The sequence below is a fragment of the Eucalyptus grandis genome, chromosome 4 (genome assembly GCF_016545825.1).
Source record: "Eucalyptus grandis isolate ANBG69807.140 chromosome 4, ASM1654582v1, whole genome shotgun sequence".
In the NCBI taxonomy this organism is placed as follows: domain Eukaryota; kingdom Viridiplantae; phylum Streptophyta; class Magnoliopsida; order Myrtales; family Myrtaceae; genus Eucalyptus; species Eucalyptus grandis.
The window spans coordinates 18411933-18431586 of record NC_052615.1 but is presented as its reverse complement, the minus strand read 5'-3'; the positions used below and the strand labels follow the sequence as shown (position 1 = coordinate 18431586).

Here is a 19654-nt window from a genome sequence, read left to right as displayed (position 1 = left end):
CGGGCGGGCGAGGTCGGCCTCGCCCGATCCGGGCGAGCTCGAGCTCGCCTAGCCATGGCGAGGCCGACCCTCGCCCGCCTACGGCGAGCCTCGGCCTCGCCTCGGGGACGGCGAGCGTCGGCCTCGCCCGGGGGCGGTGAGCCTCGCCGTGGCCGGGCGAGGCCGCCGGCCCTCATCGGCCGTCGGCCGGCGACCGGCCAAAAGAAAGAAGAACAAAAAATAAGAGAAAAAGAAAAAAAAAAAAAAGTGTTTGATTTGTGTTCCAAGAAACAAGAAACACAAAATTTCTTGTTTCTGTTTCTTTTTGTTCCCTGAAACAAAAAAACAAAATTTCTGTTCCCGGGAACAAAAGGGTGCAGCCAAACGCGCCCTAAATGACCTGCTCTACCATCTCTCCAGACAGTTCCATACAAATATCTCTGACAGTAATTATTATCCTACAACTTGCTTGGATGAAGAAAGGACTATATTATTCCAGAATTATCTAGGCCAAGAGAGAAATATCTACAGAATGGAGAGAGGGTGGCGGTGCTCTCATCAACACTGAATTCTACTCATTTCTTGCTCTCATTTGCAGATGAAGAGAAATGTTCAAGCATTGAGGCTTGATCTACGCAAAAGTTATCCTAAGGACACTATTGAAACTGAAGAGATTGAAAAGTTTGAACATCTAAGGTATCTTAAATTAAAAGAATGATCCTTTGTTAATAACTTAGGGAATCATCTTATCGAGATAAGATGGATTTGTTGGAGTCATCCTCCTCCAACATCTAAGCCAATGGATATGCTGTTAAAAAATATGGTCATTCTTGAATTTATACACAACAGCTTTACAGATGATTCAAAACTATGGAACATAATCAAGTCTGTTTGCATGATATCGTGCTATTCAGATAGATTTAGGAACCTAAAATCATCAACAGACAAAACATTTCAGTTGGCAGACTGCAAAATTTGTTACACGTACCTTGGTAGTGGATTCTGTCATATAAAAGTGAGACTGCAACAGATGATGAAATTCAACAATTTTGTGAAGCTGATGTTGCAATCCATCTGACTAATAGTACTTGACAAATTACAGCAAGACGATCTAGCATCTGAAGCTAGATGCAACGATTCAGGCACTGATACATGAGTCATTTTGGGGAGACATTCACTAATGATTGGAGCTAGCAGAAAAAACTTCAGCATTATTAGCAAGTAACCGCGGTGCATATGAGTGATACAAGACTAATGTAAGTATAACCCTTCGAAACAAGCAGCAAAACCCCCTAATTTCCGGCCTGAACTAAATCAGATGCTGTCAAAGCTCCAGAGTGATCGACATCAAGATTCCGGAAACTTTCCAAGATAGCCGTAACATCTTCCTGGCTGATCTTTCCCATTTCCTGTATCTTGTATACGACAAACTCTGCAGTGCTGCAAAAAGAAAGCGCCAGCAGGAAGCTCAGACATTTGCTCAAATTAGTTTATTTGCATAATTGAACTTGTAGAATATGATTAAAATTTACCTGACAACTTTGTCACGATCAAGATCTGCTGCCTCTAAATCCAACCTCGTAATATTTCGTGTCAGAACCCATTTTATGAATGATCGTTGCCTGCTTTCTGTGTACAGTTCAGCAAGGTAGAAAAAAAACCGAGCCACACAAATGGTACTAGCCAGTATCCAAAACACGGCAAAGATTCGGCCACCGGTGGTCAAAAAACTTTTATCTCCATAGCCCAGAGTACTAATAGTCACGCTAACACAATAGAAAGCATCGACAAATTTAAATTTCTCGAGGACCGACAAAAACACAGTTCCAAGTACAGTAAGGACCATGACAAGGACGAGGGAAGTGAGAAATTATATCTGATTTTGTGGGATTCGACCGGGATTTCGGCCTCACCAACCCTTTCATTCATGTGCATAACTCTTACTAAAAGATCTTGCTGCTTTTCAAGAATGTAATCGGCCGCTTTGCCTAGGATCAGCCCATTAAGAGCCAATCCTGCGAAAACATATGTCGAGGCTAGAATTTTCGCCAATGTGCTACTTGGGACGAGATCTCCATATCCCACAGTAGTCATGGTAACAACACAAAAGTAAAGGGCATCGAGTAGACCATTCGTCTTCTTGCCCGAGATTTGGTTCCTCAGGAGAAAGAAACAAAAGCTTCCTACACCAAGGTATGCAGCCAAAATTATGAGGATTTTCATAAATGTGAGTTCTTTAGTAGACTTGGGAAGATGAGGTTCGGTGCCATTCAGCTGAGGGAAACTATTCACTGAAGGCAAATTGCGGCGGTGTCTTCTTCTTTGAACTGCATTGCCATTGTCCTTGGGATGATTCAAAGCGTCAACTGTATTCCCAATGGAGGATTCTCTGGTATCATCATTGGCCATATCCAATGGTGCAGATTCGTCCACTTTAAGCAGCCTGCATTTTTCGAGCATTCAGCAATCAGTTAAGGGACATTCCATGAATTTTCTGTTGTCTTATTTGCCGTCCAGTTGTGTTCAAACTTCACCATGAGCTCAAGTTCCCTGTACCGTTCACTCCTAAATAACCTTAAACTGTGATTCTCTTTGATTCTGAAACAAATCTCAGGCTTGTTCATTGTGATAATAGAGACTTTGTTTCCCTCTAGACATTGCTTTTCTTTTTTTATCAAGACCAAGGACAATTTCAATCAATGTTGACCAATACGTACTAGCGTGGAAAATATTGCAGATGAAACACAGCCAAGCATGTAAATGAATGGATTAAACAATGCCAATAAGGCCTGGACTAAACAAAAATTCATTCATTCATTCATGAATGGATCTCTACTTTGAAGCGAGACACCAAATATGCAGTCACACAAAAGAAGAGATTCATGATCTTTTTAAACACTGATTAATCTGCAACACATCCCTGAAAGGTCAGATGATCATGAGGAAAACAAGAAAACACGATATGCATGTCTACGTCTTGGAGCTGAAAATGAAGCAGTTGGCCTTGTCTAATTTACCTGACAAAGCGAGCTCATGGAAGAGAAAATGGCTTCACAAAAGATTTGCATTGCCCCCATCATATAAAGACCGCAAGGTCCAAACTTTCCTTGATGGGGGACTGGAAAAGAATGAATTCCTTGATTGGGGGACGGAAAATTCCATTACCAAATGACGAAAAGAACCTGCCTCTGGACTGTGAATCTGAAAATGGCAATTTGGGCCCAAGTGCGAGTCCCGAACATTATCTCATTGGCCTTTCTTGACTGAAAAGGGCCCAACTAAATTTCGCGGGTTTGCACTTTCTTGCTTTTTCCTTCGGAGAAAAACGAACCCCTCGCACTAAAGTTTTTTTTTTTTTTTTTTTTGCTTAATACTAAACGTGGAAACATTTAATTGATGAGGCAAACGAGGCATGAAAAAATTTGAACTCAAGATTCTCAGTTCTAACACTATGTAAGATTTTGTGAAATCATTACTAACTGTGTTAAAAGCTTTAGTTGTTTAATGAATATGTGATTTATTATTTAAATATTCTAACAAAAATGAACAAGTAGAAAAGGTGAGGGAGCTGCTTGCAAAGATCCTTGTTTCCTCAATTTTCCTTTTAACACTTAATCATAGATGTTAAAATTTCCAGTCTGATTGAGATGGAACTTTTATTATAATAAACTAATTGATGAATTGATGCTCTGTTTATCACAAACTGTAATGGGGGGAATAATGATATTGATAGCGATGGAGCTATACTGATATTTATTGTGGGCAGTGGGAGGAAAAGGAATGAGTTAATGAAGTGTGATGCAAATTCTCATCTGATCATTTAATCTTTCAATACTCTAGACATTTCTCCACTTGAATACTCCATGTTAACTTTTATAGTCGTAACTCGAAGATATGCACATCTACGTTATAAATATAATCCCAAGATTGCTAATCTCATATTGGAATCAAATCAAATTCCAGGACATGACCATTGCCAAGTGTACAAAACTTATATTTTGGAGCAACGTAAATATCTAATGATACACATGACAAAATTTCTATTTCTTTATTTCTTTATTTTTCTATTCCCTAGAATAGGTTTGGAATAGAATTCTATTTAGTAACGCAATTTCATTTTTCTATTTCTAGAATATATTTTTATTCCAAAAATATATTTGAAATAGAATTCATAAGCTAAAATTTCTAACTTTTATATTTATGGAACAAAAGTGAGAAACGAAAACTTTTCTCATTGTTCACTCTCGTCACCACCTGCCGCCTTAGGACTCCGGACACCCACTGTCGGCCGCTCGTCACCCACCGCCGAACGTCGAATGCTACCTCCCCTAAAAATAGATATCTTATTTTGTTATTAAACGAATTTATGTTCCATAAATAAATATTTTGAGTCGTTATGAAACGCATTTCTTTATTTAAAAACTCGTTGAGAGAATATAAATTGAGAAATCAATTTCGACTAGAAAGTGATTTTTCTAGAAATTTTGTTGAATTTCTATTCCACTAACAATTTTTCTATTCTAGACTTATTTTTGGAAGAGAAATTCGTTTGGTAACGCAATTTCATTTTTTAAATTCTGGAACAAATTTTTATTCGAGAAATAGGTTTAGAACAAAAATGAGAAGAAAAAAATTTTCCTTCTCTATTTGTGAAACAAAAATGAAAAATATAAACTCTTATCATTACTTGCCCTCTCTACTAGTCAACTACCCACTCACCATCCACCACCGCCATCCGCTACCGGTGGTCACCATCGGTTGCTGCCATCCACCGCCGTCATCCACTGGTCGCCCCTTGAAAATGAGAAATTTTGTATCATCATCAAATGAAATTATATTTCAATAATAGAAATTTTGCGTAAACACAATTTTTTACTCAAAAACTCATCCAAAACTAGAAATAGAAAAATACATTTATCTTCTAGAAATCAATTTCTAGTCAAAATGGTTATGATTCACACCATTGGACGATCATATAAATTGCTAAGGTCCTATAGTTTATCACGTTGCTATGTAGTTTACAAGGTGCTTGAGTAACATCACTTCTGTTCCATAAATAAAAATTTTGAGTCGTTATCAAACGCGTTTATTTACTTAGAAACTCATACAAATAATAAAAATTGAAAAATCAATTTCTAGCTAGAAAGTAATTTCTATTATAGAAATTTTGTCACGCATGTGGCAATACCCAATTTCTATTTTAAGAACATTTTTCTATTGTAAACTTTTTTTCTAGAATCGAAATTTGTTTGGTAATACAATTTCATTTTTTTAATTTTTGGAACAAATTTTTATTCCAGAAATAAATTTAAAACAGAAATGATAAGTAAAAAAATTTTGTTTCTCTATTTCTAGAATAGAAATGAGAAATAAAAACTATCATCATTGCTTGTCCTCTCTACTAGTCGACCACCCACTCACCGTCCGTCGCCATCGTCCATCGTCATTGGTCACCATCAATCACCACCGGCCGCCACCGTTGTCCACCGATCGACCCTTGAAAATGAGAAATTTTATGTCATTATCAAACGAACTTCTATTTTAGAAATAGAAATTTTGCGTCATTTTTAAATACAAATTTTTACTCAAAAACTCATTTAAAAATAGAAATAGAAAATTTTATTTCTCTTTTATAAATCAATTTCTAGTCATAATAGTTATAATTCGCTCCTTTAGACAATCATATAAATTGCTAAGGTTCTATAGTTTATCCTATTTCTATGTAGTTTAAAAGGTGCTTGAGTAAGATCACTCTAGATGATTTCCCTTCCCCCTCCCTCCTAGCTAAAATGGCTTTCCATTTTGTCAACCACAAAGAACCAATCAAACTGGGAGTCGAGAAGATCGTGGAAAGGTCAAAACCAAAGAATAGATAGGTGATGGAATATTTAGTTGGAATTTATGATCGAGTTTTAGGAATAAGCGAAGTGTTAGATGTCCACTCCGATGGCATGCAACTCATTCAAATTCATGGAGAAAATTGTCCAAAAATGCCTAAATTTATTGCATTTTTGCTAATTTAGTCATTTTTTCTTTTTACCAATTTAGTCAATTTTGCTAATTTTTACCGGAATTTGCTAACATGAGGGCCGGCAATGTTATATGGTATGATTGGTGCGATGTGGATAATTTTAAAAAATAATAATAATATTTTTGAAAATTTTATACAATTTTTGTTTTTTTTGTTTCTTTTTCTTTTTCCTCTTTCTTTCTTTTCTATTTTCTTCTTCCTTTCACTAGTGACCAGCCACAAGTGTTGACCAACCATCGTCCATGGACACCAGGCTGGCCTCACCCACCACAAGCGAGGCATGGCCGAGCAAGGGTGAGACCCGGCTAGGCGAGGGCGAGCCTCGACGAAGGGAGCCCTCACCCAAGCGAGGCCCGTTGAAGATCGGCCTTACCTAGGCCAAGCGAGCCCAACCATCGCCTAGACCAAGCAAAGATGACCCTTGCTTAGGCCAAGGTAGCCTCACCGAGCATCGCCTCCACCCAAGCGATAGTCAAGGGCAACTCTAGGCAAGCCTGACCAACATCCAAACTAGGGGAGAATGACCCTAGCCTAGGCCAAGGCAAGCTTGCTCGGCGTTGCCTTCACCCGACGAGGCTACCCTAACCTGGCCGAGGGTCGACCTCGCCAAATTTGGCATGGGTGAGGCCAACCTTTGCCAAGTGTTGCCTCGATGAGGCTTGCCCTTGCCCACCCACACCTTGCCTGAGGCAAGCAAGGCTAGCCAGCCCAGCCATGGTTGGTGACCAGCCATCACCTTTAGCTAGTGGTCAACCACAAGCAAAGGAAGAAGAAAGTGGAAATGAAAGAAAGAAAAATCATAAAAAAATAAAAATTTCAAAATATTTTAAAATATTATTAATAATTATCCACGTCAACGTTGATTGTGCTACTTGACACAATTGATGTCTACATCAGCAAATTTTAGTCAAAATTGGTTGAATTGACTCAAATGGCAAGAAATAAAAATGTTTAAAACTAAATTGACAAAATTGAAAAATTTATGACTAAATTGGCAAAAGTGCAATAAATTTAGGATTTTTTGAATAATTTTTCCCAACTTCAAGGCATGGGGATATTGATAAGATGACTCTTGCCGAGGTCGTCTTTAGTCAACTCTCTCCTCATTTTGGAAAGTGTTATTATTACTTCTTGGTACGGGGATATTGATAAGATGACTCTTGTTGAGGTCGTCTTTAGTCAACTCTCTTCTCATTTTGGAAAGTGTTATTATTATTTCCTTGAAGATGTTTAAGAGGAATCATCAAGAACTGATGGCTTAATTGAGTTTCAAAATAGTAATTTTTTGAATTCAGCATACATGCAGGAATAAGGAACATTGACAAAATAACTTCATCTAAGAAGAGTGACCATTAGCGCAGACCTTAGTGGTTATCTTTGAGAAGATATTAAAACTGAAGAGATTAGAAGGTTTGAACATCTAAAGTATCTCAAATTAAATGAAGGAACCTTCATTAATAACTTAGTGAATCATCTTACTGAATTGAGATGAATTTGTTGGAGTAATCCTCCTTCAATGTCTAAGCCAATCGACATGAACTTAAAGAATACGGTCCTTCTTGAATTTATATACAATGACTTCACAGATGATTCAAAACTACAAAACATAATCAAGTCCATTTGCATGATGGCTATGATTGTGCTGTTCAGGTAGATTTAGGAATTTAAATTCATCAATGGACAAAGGTAGCGAATTTTGTCTTGTAAAAGTGAGACTGCAACAGATCAACGATGAAATTCAACAATTTTGTGAAGCTGATGTCACATACCATCTGACTAATGGTACTTAGCAAATTACAGCATGACCGTCTAGCGTCTGCTGCTAGATGCAACGATTCAGGCAGGGATACATGAGTTCCACATTTTGGAATTACTCTTTTCAAGTGATTCATTCATGGTTGGAGCTAACAGAAAAAACTTCAGCATTATCAGCAAGTAACAGCGGCACGTATGAGTGATACAAGACTAAAGTATGTCTGTATAATCCTCCGAAACAAGCAGCAAAACCCCCTAATTTCAGGCCTGAGCTAAATCAGATGTTGTCAAAGTTCCAGAGTGATCGACATCAAGGTTCCGGAACCTTTCTAAGATAGCCGTTACATCTTCCCGGCTGATCTTTCCCATTTCCTGTATCTGGTATACAACAAACTCCGCAGCGCTGCAAAAGGAAAGCACCAGCCAGAAACTCAGACATTTGCTCAAATTAGTTATTTGCGCAATTGAATTTGTAGTAGATGATTAAAATTTACCTGACAACATTGTCATGATCAAGATCCGCTGCCTCTAAATCCAACCTCGTAATATTTCGTGTCAGAACCCATCTTACGAATGATCGTTGCCTGCTTTCTGTGTACATTTCAGTAAGGTAGAAAAAAAAACTGAGCCACACAAATGGTACTAGCCAGTATCCAAAACACGGTGAAGATTCTGCCACCGGTGGTCAAGAAACTATCATCTCATAGCCCAGAGTAGTAATAGTGGCGTAAACACAATAGAAAGCATCAACAAATTTAAAGTTCTCAACGACTGACAAAAACATGGTTCCAAGTACAGTAAGGATCACAAGAAGAACAAGGGAAGTGAGAAATCTATATCTGATGTTGTGAGCTTCTATCTCCTTCAGGATTTCGGCCGGACCAACCTTTTCATTGATGTGCATAGCTCTTACTAAAATAACTTCATGCTTTTTGAGAATGTAGTCAGCTGCTTTGCTTAGGATCAGCCCACCAAGAGCCATTCCTGCGAAAACATATGTCGAGGCAAGAAGTTTCGCTGATGTGCTACTTGGGACGAGATCTCCATATCCCACAGTAGTCATGGTGACGAGGCAAAAGTAAAGGGCATCAAGTAGACCATTCGTCTTCTTGCCCGAGATTTGGTTCCCCAGAAGAAAGAAGCAAAAGCTTCCCACACCGAGGTATGTAGCCAAAACTATTAGGATTTTCTAAATGTGGGTCCTTTTGTAGACTGAAGAAGATGAGTTTCAGTGCCATTCTGCTCGGGGAAATTATCAGCTGAAGGAGAATTTCGGCGGTGCCTTCTTCTTTGGACTGCATTACTCTTGTCCTTGGGATGATTCGGTGCATCATCTAAATTCCCAATCAAAGATTCTCTGGTATCATCATAGGCCATATCAAATGCTGTAAATTCGTCCTATTTAAGCAACCTGCATTTTGGAGCATCCAGCAATCGGTCAAGGGACATTCCATGAAGTTTCTGTCTGTCTTGTTTACCGTCTGGGAGTGCATGTGTTCAAACTTTGCCATGAGCTCAAGTTCGCCACACCGTGTTCTAATGTCTAGTCACTCTCTGTGATGCAGAGTGAAGGTGAAAATTTCGCAGCTTTCACTCCCTTATAACCTTAAAACTGGTGATTCTCTTTGACTTCATGAAACAGATGTCGGACTTATAAATTGTGACAACAGAGAGACTTTGTTTCCCTTTAGACATTGCCTTTTCTATCAAGACCCAGGACAATTTCAATCAACGCCGGCCAATCCGTACTAGCAAAGACAATAATGCAGATGAGACACAACCAAGCATGTAAATGAATGGATTTAAGCATTGCCGATAAGGCCAGGCCTAAACAAAACTCATCCATTCATAAATGAATCTCTTCTTTGAGGGACCCACCAAATATGCAATCACAAATAAGAAGAGATTCACGATCTTTTTAAGCATTAATTAATCGGCAACGCATCCCCGAAAAGGTCAGATGATCATAAGGGAGGCTCAAACAAGATGCACCTAAAACAAGAAAACATGGGAGATTCATGGCAAAGCCTCATATGCGATGCCCACGTCTTGGAGCTGACAAATGGTTTTGTCCTATTCACCTGAGAGAAAGCGAGCTCATAAAAGAGAAAATGGCTTCCCAAAAGATTGCATGGTCCCCATCAAGCAATACAAAAGGACCGCAAGATTCCAACTTTCCGAAAGAGGAAGCTTAGAGAGGTACGCCCGTTGTTGTTTCCACGCACCCATTATCGAACTGCGTTCCGGCATTAATATACACGCGAACTTCGATGAAGGGAAGCGTCCTTTCAGGCACGTCTCGGAAGGAGACGATGAATTCCTTGATGTGGAATTGAAAAATTCAACTACAGAATGATGAAAAGATTCTGCCTTTCGACCTGCGAAATCTGAAAAATGGCAATTTGGGCCCAAGGGCGAGTCCCAAACATTGTCTTATTCGGCCTTCTTGGCTGCAAAGGGCCCAACTGAATTTCACGGGTTGGTCTTTCCTTCATTTTTTTTTTTTCCCGGAAAACGAAAGAAAATCCTCTGAACAAGTTGGGAATCTTGGAGAGAGAAGAAGAGAGGAGAAAATGAGGCTGGTGAAGCAGCAAGCAGCAGACAGAGCAGCTAGGGTTTTACTTCTACATCTAATTCTCTAGTTTTTATAATCTCTTAGCATATCCCGTTTGTGCAAATATCAATTTCAATGCTCAAAAGAGGGCAGCCATTTTCAGCTTAGCTCGAAGTCCTTTTTCCCTTACAGGTTTTGCTACAGGTTAGTTTGTTGTTCTAAGGAAAAGGGTTGAAAAAAAGAACTGATCTTGACAGGTTTATACCATCATACCGCCGCTTGTAGCTTTTGACGACTTCGACATTTAGGATTGATATTCGCTGCTTCTTGGATCACTTGGGTATTGATTTTCTGTGTTGAGAGCTGGGTAGAGCTAGTGTTCGATAGTTTTGTATTATGACATCATTGTCATCAAAGAACATATGGATACAGCGGCAGCAATGCCCGTGTGGGGATTGGAAATGCTTTGTTGCGTATGAAGGCAATAATGAAGAGACCGCAGTTGCTTCCCAGTTAGCGAAGGCAAAAACGGCATCGGCCGAGGCTATGGTAGTCCCGTATGTGGGGATGGTGTTCAAGAGCGATGACGATGCATTTGAGTACTATGGCAACTTTGCGAGGAAGAATGGTTTCTCCATTAGGAAAGAGCGCTCGAGATTGAGCCCTCAGTTGGGTATATACAAGCGCGACTTTGTTTGTTATCGGTCTGGGTTTGCACCTGTGAGGAAGAAGCCTAGTGGAGAGCACCATAGGGATCGGAAGTCTGTCCGGTGCGGCTGTGATGCAAAGATGTACTTGTCGAAGGAGGTTGTGGAAGGCATTTCGCAGTGGTGTGTTGTGCAATTCAGTAATGTTCACAATCATGAGCTGCTGGAAGATGACCAGGTTCGTCTCTTGCCTGCTTACAGAAAGATTCATGAAGCTGATCAAGAGCGGATACTTTTGCTATCTAAAGCTGGGTTTCCGATTCATCGCATAGTAAAAGTCTTGGAATTAGAAAAGGGGATTCAAGGTGGACAATTGCCATTCTTGGAGAGGGATGTTAGGAATTTTATTCAGAACAGGAAGAAAGTTGTTCAAGAAAATGATGCTTTGCTCAATGAGAAGAGAGAAAACGATATAATGGAACTTCTTGAGGCCTGCAAGGCCTCGAAGGAGGCAGATGAAGGCTTTTGTTTTGATTGTAGCGTGGATGACAATGACAAACTTGAGCACATTGCTTGGTCATATGGCGATTCAGTTAATGCATATACCATGTTCGGTGATGTGGTGCATTTTGACACGTCATACCGATCAATCACTTATGGTATGTTGTTTGGGGCGTGGTTTGGCATTGACAGCAATGGCAGAATGATCATTTTCGGATGTGTTCTGTTGCAGGACGAGGCACCACGATCATTTGCCTGGGCTTTACAGGTTTATCTCTTTGTCCCTCTAGATAGATCCATATCTTGTACTCTACATTTCCTCATAGATGATGTTTATGTCCCTGGATACAGAGTTTTGTCCGGTTTATGAGAGGAAGAAGTCCCCAGACAATCTTAACTGATCTAGACCCAGGGCTCAGAGATGCAGTTAGGGACAAACTACCAAACACAAAACACATTACCTGCATATGGAATATTTCGCCCAAGGTATCAAGTTGGTTCACTGTTCCACTTGGATGTCAATATGCAGAATTCAGATCTGAGTTTGATGCATTGCATTGTGTAGAGAATACAGAAGACTTTGAGTTACGATGGAATGAAATGGTTTCTCGGTTTGGACTGGGTTCAGATAAACACATTGCTTTACTTTATTCAATTCGGACTTCTTGGGCTTTGTGCTATACGAGGGGTCACTTTCTTGCTCGAATGACAACTGTTGCATTTTTTAGATCTGTAGAGTCATTCCTGAAAGGAATCTTCAGCTCAAATGCATGCTTGCGAAGTTTTTTTGACCAGGTATAGCAGTTGAAGATTTTTTCCACTCTGTGACCTTATATTCCATTTGATTTCCTTTTCTTCCCCTGTCTTGATGTAGTTTTTGGGCTTTTTCAGGTAGGAATAACAGCTAATTTCCAAAACCAGTCACACCTTGAAATGCAGTGTATGCCTTCCAAAGCATGCATTCCAATGGAAGAGCATGCATCGAGCATTCTAACACCTTTTGCATTCAATGCTTTGCAAAATGAACTTGTGCTGGCCATGCAATATGCCATGTCTGAATTGGCCGATGGTTCCTACCTTTTACACCATTATAAGAAGATGGATGGTGACTGTCTTGTCATGTGGATGCCAGAAGAAGAGCAAATTCACTGCTCATGTAAGGAATTTGAATCTTCAGGGATTTTATGCAGACATGCCCTTTCTGTTTTTATTAGAAAGAATTACTTTCAACTTCCTGGTAAATACTTCATTACTAGATGGCGCCGAGAAAGCTCTATAACATGTTATGATGAACCTGCACCTCAAGATAGCGACAATGAATGGTTTCGAGAATATCAGTCCCTCAGTGAGTCACTGTTCACAGAATCATCTCTTACAAGGGGGCGTACCAATTATGTCCGCAGGGAATTAATGAAAGAAGTCAAAAGGATCCTTGAAGAAGTTAGGAGCATGCCAGAGATCGATGGTGTTGCAGTGGATTTGACACTTTCTCCAACTGGACGATCTTTCTGATGGTGCTTGTTGCACTTGCAAGTGCCTGAGCTTCTTGCATTTTTCACATTAAGGATTGAGCAGATGATTGAAAATGGTCTGAAATGTGAAGAGAAGTGAACATCTTTTACTCCGTTTCCATGGTCAAGAGCACGAGAGGGAGTGGACTGTACATGCAGGGACTTGATATAGAATTCATCACTCTGCAATCGCCCATTGGTGGCTCCAAGTGAATCACTCTTGAAGCTGAAGATAAAGAACCGAGGATGTGGACATAGGCACAAGGTACTCTTTGTACAATTTGTATGCAAAAAATAACTGAAGTAGATTAGCTGCATTCAAGTAATGCAGATGAATTTCTTAATGAAAAGGCTTCATTCTTCTTTGTCTATGTGGCGGCAAATTTTGATTGCATTTCTTTTGGCTTGGCAGTCAATGTTATGACATGCTGGGAAGACATGAAATATCTTCATAACATCTCATGTATATGGATTGTTTCAAATGGATGGCGTAATATCTTTCTCCTTTTTTTGGGTGAATGGAAGTGTAAATGTTTAACTTGCATTAGCTTCCGTTCTTCACTGTTGAGGCTGGGAGACTTCAATCTTCTCCTGATGCAAAACAGTGAAGTACACACACAAAGCGCACCAGAGATAAAATCTCGATAATTTATTAATTCAAAGGTGTAAGCTGTTTACAATAAAAGAAGGGACCAATGTAAATTGCTTAACAATCAAACGTTAAGGACTTGTTGTCTAAGATTAAGTAAGATCAATTTTTGTCAAAATTAAATCAAATTTAACCGAAACTATTTAATGAAAGTTAAGAAAATCTCGTGAATGTTTAATTGAAATGTTACGTTGAATCTAATCAATTTTAAGGAATAAAAATAAAATTGAAATTACCTGTATCTCTAAGATAATAATCTAAAAATTAAAATCCTTAATACAAGGAAAATAAGGACTTGTTTGTTTAGGATTAATTAAAATCATTTTTTGTTAAAATTACAAAATATTATCCAAATTTAAAATATTTATGAAAAAATTATATGTGAATTCACGTGTCAACATTTATACGTTGCCCATATTTCAAATGCTTTTGTTTTAAAAAATGTGCATCTGTTGTGAAAATTTGATTAAGCAAAAAGCAAAAAGTTTGATTAAGCAAAAAGCAAAAGATGAAAATATATATCTAGACAATCCCCACATCAAATCGGGATCTTGAATCTTATCATGTCCACCGTCATTTCTCCAGCTGAGTAAAATTATTGATCCGTGGCTAGAATTTTCTACGCATACTATTGTTGATTCAGGTTCAAGTCTCCTGCAGATAGAGAGAGAGAGAGAGAGAGACCCATTGCTGATGCCTCCCATTTGTAAAAGTCCCCTGGTTCTGTTCTGTGTAATTGTTAGACCATTCCTACTTGTAAAAGCCTAAACTGTCAAAGTTATTAAACCACAGTGCACGCTATGTTAACACTTTCCCAATGCAAGCTTTACCTCATGCACGCACGGAGCACGGGCATTATGCCGTTTGGCTGAGAACATGAACAGAAGAATGTGTGGGATGACAAACTTGTCACCTATGGTATGATGCTTCGGCTGACGAAAAAAAAAAATCTTATGCTCCTGTACCGTATCAGGAGATCATTTTACTTAATAGTTTGCGATTAGAAGACGGTTTTGGAGTGTATACAGCTTAACTCTAGACAAAAATACTGCTGACAAAAATACTGCTGTGGTGATTGAATTTCAAGGACCCCACGTTCACATTGCACATACGGATAGGCACAGATGGTTCTTTCATGTGTACGATAGATTGAGTATTTTGGAACAAATGACTGGGACTACTGAATCATCTACACTCCAAGACACAGCCAAAACACTTTGCGTTTCATCAGTTCTCCGTCCCTTGTTGGATGTCTCTAGACCACTCGTTTTTTTATTGAATGTCACGTGCCCCTGTTTTTGACGTATTTCCAGTTCAATATGAACCTCCTTTTTCTTCTTCTTCTTCTCTCTCTCTCTCTCTCTCTCTCTCAAGATGGCCCCATGTCTAAAGCTTAGCACGCTCTCATTTTAACAGATATTTTGTGGATATAGTGAAGTGGTGCAGAAGTTGAAAATGATGAGCAGAGTTCTTGAGACCACATAAGTGTACGGAGCTCAAGGAATGGTCGGTTTTCACAACACTAGGAGAGAGAGGAACGTCTCCTTCACCAGGAGTTCTCAGCCAACATGTCCTTTCCTTGTCACATTAAAATCTTGGCACTTCGGGGGGCTTGTCTTTTGTTTCGTTGCGATGTAAAATGGCCCTAAACTTTTTTCTTTGTTCCGATTTGCTGTTGATGCACATGAAATAGTCGTTCTTTGAAGGAAAGTATTGCCATGTGTATTTGTGTTCAAGGAAAAACAAAAAAGTACTGAGCTTGTCAGTTCTGTTGAATACTGATACAAGACTTTAACGGTTTTTTTTTCACCGATTCAAGATGATCCTAAACATCAATCCCATATGATATACCATATTGTTATGAAGAACCATCCTTACATTATTGATTTATCAAGATAATTGCATATGGATTTGAGGACGCTATTTAGTATCTGGATCATAACACGATGTCAATTTTGCTTCGTGATTTTTACGATTTTTTTTTGCGATGTGCCCTAATCTTCCACACTAGAGGATTTTCTATGTGCTTATATTCTTAGACGTGATTGCTTTCAAGTTTCAACAACCCAAAAAAAACCCACCCAACCCCCCCGTTTCCCCAAAAAAACCCCCTCCCTCCCCAAAAAAAAACACATTATTGGGTTTTTTTTTTTTTTACATTATTGGATAATTGAGTGTGCCCATTATGTAGCTTGACATTCTATGGAAAAGATCATGTAGACCACAAGAAATTGATGATGAAACCAAGAGGGTCTCAAGTCATGGTATGCTACTTTCTCCCCTTGCATCTACTTGAATTGAATGATGCACCAAATAATTGGCACCCGTCGTTTCAAAGAGCCGACACTTGGAGCTCCTCCACTGGAGAGCACGTGAGGTAGGTGGCAGAAGCAAAAGGGGATTTCTACGACTTGGGAAGATTGTCTAAGAGTCGGTTTTGGCGCTTCTGCTCAGTCTAACTGAGGCCATCTTGTCTGTCTAAAAGGCATGTTATCATTGAGGTCGAAGCTCAGATTTCAGAGTCACTTTGGCTTCTCCTAGCTAGTGATGATCATGAACTTCGTCTCGTTTCTCTGTGTACGATCAGTACATATCTTTGGTGGGTCTTGCGCAGTTATAAAGTGTGTTGTTAATAAAAAGGTTTGAGATATTGTATCTCAATCGCCTTTCCTTCACCACCCACATCTTCTGGTCTGCCTCTAAGAACATTTTTATGTGCATGTGATGGAAAGAAAACTAAATAATTGAAGAGTCGCACAAAGTTGGCATGGTCAACTTTGGGTTATTATAATGCAAAATACATATAGGCTCAAAGATAGTAGTGGCTTTCGTGGTGCAGTCCCTTGTCAAAAAAATCAGCAACTTTTGTTTAAGTTTTTCAATGATGTGCAATCATATAACTAATCATAGCACAAAATTCTTGTAATATGTTCTGAGATATTGAGACCTTCGCTTTCTAGCTACTGTTAAAACCTATTGGAAATATGCAAATCCTCCCCCCTCACACACAAAATGAGAATGAGAAGTGCTGGTCTGTAGATTTGAGTCCTTGTGTAAAAGATGACTTGATATTGCCCATTAGTCACCAAAGTTCAATTTAGTTAATAATCTCAAAGTCAAATCTAAAGCTTTTCTGAGATACATCTTGAGATATCTTTTTTTTTTTTTTTGGGTCTGATCTTATCTTATATCACTTTCTACCCCTCACCTGCGTATCTAAACCCCAGCCCTTAGATGATGTGAAGAATCAAATTCCCTATCTTCCCTTTACAAGTGAGAAGGGTGGCCATGGGTAACCCCTAGTAATTTCGGGGTATTTATTATAAAACTATGAAATCATATGCATTCTAATGAATTTGAAGAATTTTAGAGTGAGAAATACCAATTCATGGCTTGTTCAATATATCCAACAAGATGAGACTATGCCGCCTAAACTTGGGAAAAACTTCTACAAAGTTGTAATATCGCTGTTGTTTTTCATTACTCTTTCCGTCATCAAACAGCCATGATTATCTTATTCCTTAATGTCATCATCTCTTTCTTACTGAGAATTTGGTACTTCCGTTGTTTCCGATGCAAAGGAACCCGGAAGCTTCATTTGCTGCAGTAGAGTAGAGGCATTACATCACATGATCACATCACTCGTGAGCGTGTCGAAAGAGCATGACCCTTTAGTTCTGTCATAGTAATAATTACTTGTCCAACGACAAGGGGAGTCTCCCTCTTTCTAGCATTTTCTACGTTACTCCAGCCCCAAGTCAACTGAAGAGCGCGCCGTTTCCGCGTTCGTCCCTTTCACACGCGAAGAGAGAACGAGAGTACGGAACGACGAATGATTAGAGGACTACCTCCAAGATTACGGGCTTGATCCTCTTTTTTGGGGGGCTTATTAGACCGCGACTTTTGAAAGTTACGAATACAAATGATGTCAAAAACACAAAACTTTCATTTTATAGATTACGACGTGATCCGTCTTTCCTTTTCCTTGGATTCTACTCTTGCTGAAGAGCTGTAAAGAGAAGATGAAGATGCATAGAAATTTGTTCTTCGCTGTTGAACGTCAAGAGCTAGGCAGATAGATATAATTTGAGGGAGGTAGAAGAAGAAAGGCTAGAGATTTTGTTTATTAAACTTAGCTGCTATTTGATCTTAGGACAGGGCTAACGGTGCGAGAAAAAGACAACATGATGACCTCGAAAGAAAACAGAAGTCATGAACATGAGAGCTTCGTCGCCAGCCACCCTAAAAGGGACAAACCCTTGATGGGATTCGCTTAGTTGGCTCGTTATGTACATGATTGTCTTGCAATCACACTGCAATCAGCTGACTTTTAGCTTCAATCCTGATCTCCTCTTTCATCTTCCTAATGAATTCCTCGAACTTTTTATTCAACTCCTCCGTACTCATCATCTCTTCACTACCTGTAGCAACTGCTGGTGATTCTGGTTCTTTCCCCATGTAGCCACGTTCTTCTAGTTCTTCTTCTTCTTGTTTGCTGTGTCTGTCATCATCTTCCACGACCCAAGTTTCATTTTCATCTTCTGCTCCTGTATCTTGTAATATTTGCTCTTCCTGTTGCTCAGCTTCATCTTCTTCCTCTGTATCTTTTCCCTGAACTTGAAGTTTCTCGTCCTCCTCCTCCCCCTCTTCTTCTCCTTCTTCAGCTGCAAGAACCAGATTATTTTCCTGGTACTCGTTATACCCAGTAGTAGCGGCATCTTCAGCAGTCACAGCTTCAACTTCTGATGATCCAGAAGCTGAAACTTTGATCTCATCCTCAGGTAAGTCATCCCAAGCCGACCTGTCTTTTTTCCTGAACAGTTCATCATCACCATCAAGATCAGACCCAGATGGCGAAGAGCTGCTAGAACTGCAGGAGCTCTTGGCAAGAAAAGCTAAGATCCCGTTGCAGACGAGGAACATGAACTTCCTCTCAAGGGAGCGAGTGAAAATCGAAAGAGGATCGTGGAGAAGCAGAGGTTGAAGGAGTGAGGGAAGAAAGAGTATCCTGAGGAATAACACACAACGAAGGACAGCAGAGAGATCGAGATGACAAATTTCAAAGCCCTCATGAGGAAGTGGCTGTTCTTGCTGTTGATTTTGTGAACATTCTGGACTTTCATCAGGTTGTCATTTTGATCCATCTTTTTGCTCGATTGTTTCGTTTTTGGGCGCAAAGCTAAAGGCAAGCTAGAGGCAAGCTGTGCCTGGGGCAGGGAATGATGCAATCCTGTTTGCTTTGTGGGTTTTGGGTAGACATGGAATCATGGTGCCTCCTTTTCTCCTCTTATAGAAGTCCTGTAAGTGCTGTAGTTAATGGGGAGCAACGTGTGAATTGACGAGCATACCCTTTGGTGATTGCACTTTCGCACTTTCTTTTTCGAAAAATGGAAAGATCAATGATCTCCATTGCCGACCTCTTCGAATATTATTAGAAGAGTTCCACACCGATATACATAATCTTTGATTTGAGGTTTAATTAACTATTGTCATACGATGAACATGCCACTACAGCCTCATCCCGGTGCCAGTGTGTAGCGTATCTTCTTGAATTTTTGGACGTCAACTTGCAATCCATCCACTTTCATGAAAAATAGATGGGTGTGGACTTAAAAGTTAAGCAACTTTTTTTGTGAGTGGGGAGGACCTCTTTGGAGGCGCGCTATCCCATGAAGAGTATAGATCCTCTAATCTTAATTTTGACGAGAACAGAAAGGAAAACAAAAGGTAGCTGCTTTGAAGTTTCTAAGTAGACCTGCAACAAGATTTGCTTGCCCAAAAATCGGAAAGATAAAGGGCGGCTCCATCTATTATCTAATCATGCAGGTCAAGCATTATTCACGTATACGTGTCTGTGCTTGATGTACGTGGGATATAATTTATTATGTGCAAGAATCTATACAACAGCATAGCTACGTAAAGAAAGTTAAAGCAATCATGTGTACTTTTGGAGTAATTATCTGCCGCCTATACATGTCACGTAGTCCACATCATCGACATCCTTAACCTAAAATCTAAGAAAGCATC

General features: G+C 39.5%; 3 protein-coding genes and 1 pseudogene across 7 annotated transcripts; 1 reads left to right on the top strand and 3 right to left on the bottom strand.

Annotated features, from left to right (window-relative positions):
* Positions 1–1163: 1163 nt before the first annotated feature.
* LOC104441502 (two-pore potassium channel 1) lies at positions 1164–3090 on the bottom strand. The gene is given in 4 exon segments (XM_010054662.3): positions 1164–1419; positions 1512–1848; positions 1851–2422; positions 2997–3090. Coding segments are annotated over 3 exon segments (1023 nt in total). The 5' UTR covers positions 2389–2422; positions 2997–3090; the 3' UTR covers positions 1164–1271.
* Positions 3091–8026: 4936 nt separating this feature from the next.
* On the bottom strand, positions 8027–9142 carry LOC104442976 (annotated as a pseudogene).
* A 956-nt stretch (positions 9143–10098) lies between these two features.
* On the top strand, positions 10099–15391 carry LOC104441501 (putative protein FAR1-RELATED SEQUENCE 10). Of its 5 annotated transcripts, none has more exons than XM_018872145.2 (4): positions 10099–11735; positions 11819–12262; positions 12359–12623; positions 12871–13382. In XM_018872145.2, the coding sequence occupies exons 1-4, from the start codon at positions 10716–10718 to the stop codon at positions 12876–12878; spliced, it is 1737 nt and encodes a 578-aa protein (XP_018727690.2). In that variant the 5' UTR covers positions 10099–10715; the 3' UTR covers positions 12879–13382. The 5 variants fall into 5 exon arrangements, 3 of the variants coding, with proteins under 3 accessions (XP_018727690.2, XP_010052963.2, XP_010052962.2); XR_005550425.1 differs by adding an exon at positions 15044–15391 and having other exon boundaries at positions 10246–11735; positions 12359–13243; XR_005550426.1 differs by adding an exon at positions 13391–13412 and having other exon boundaries at positions 10246–11735; positions 12359–13243.
* Positions 15392–17720: 2329 nt separating this feature from the next.
* Positions 17721–18757, bottom strand: LOC120292789 (glutamic acid-rich protein-like; the record flags this gene model as incomplete). Its single annotated transcript, XM_039311216.1, has 1 exon — positions 17721–18757. A coding segment is annotated over one exon (822 nt), but the record flags the coding sequence as incomplete, so codon positions are not given.
* Between the last annotated feature and the right edge of the window lie 897 nt (positions 18758–19654).

Bases quoted from the DNA above. Each gene is read 5' to 3' on its own strand.
- LOC104441501 (XM_010054661.3), top strand. From the start codon at position 10,716: ATGACATCATTGTCATCAAAGAACATATGGATACAGCGGCAGCAATGC. The intron at 11,736-11,818 runs GTTTATCTCTTT...CCCTGGATACAG, and splicing joins CATTTGCCTGGGCTTTACAG to AGTTTTGTCCGGTTTATGAG. The intron at 12,263-12,358 runs GTATAGCAGTTG...GGGCTTTTTCAG, and splicing joins TGCGAAGTTTTTTTGACCAG to GTAGGAATAACAGCTAATTT.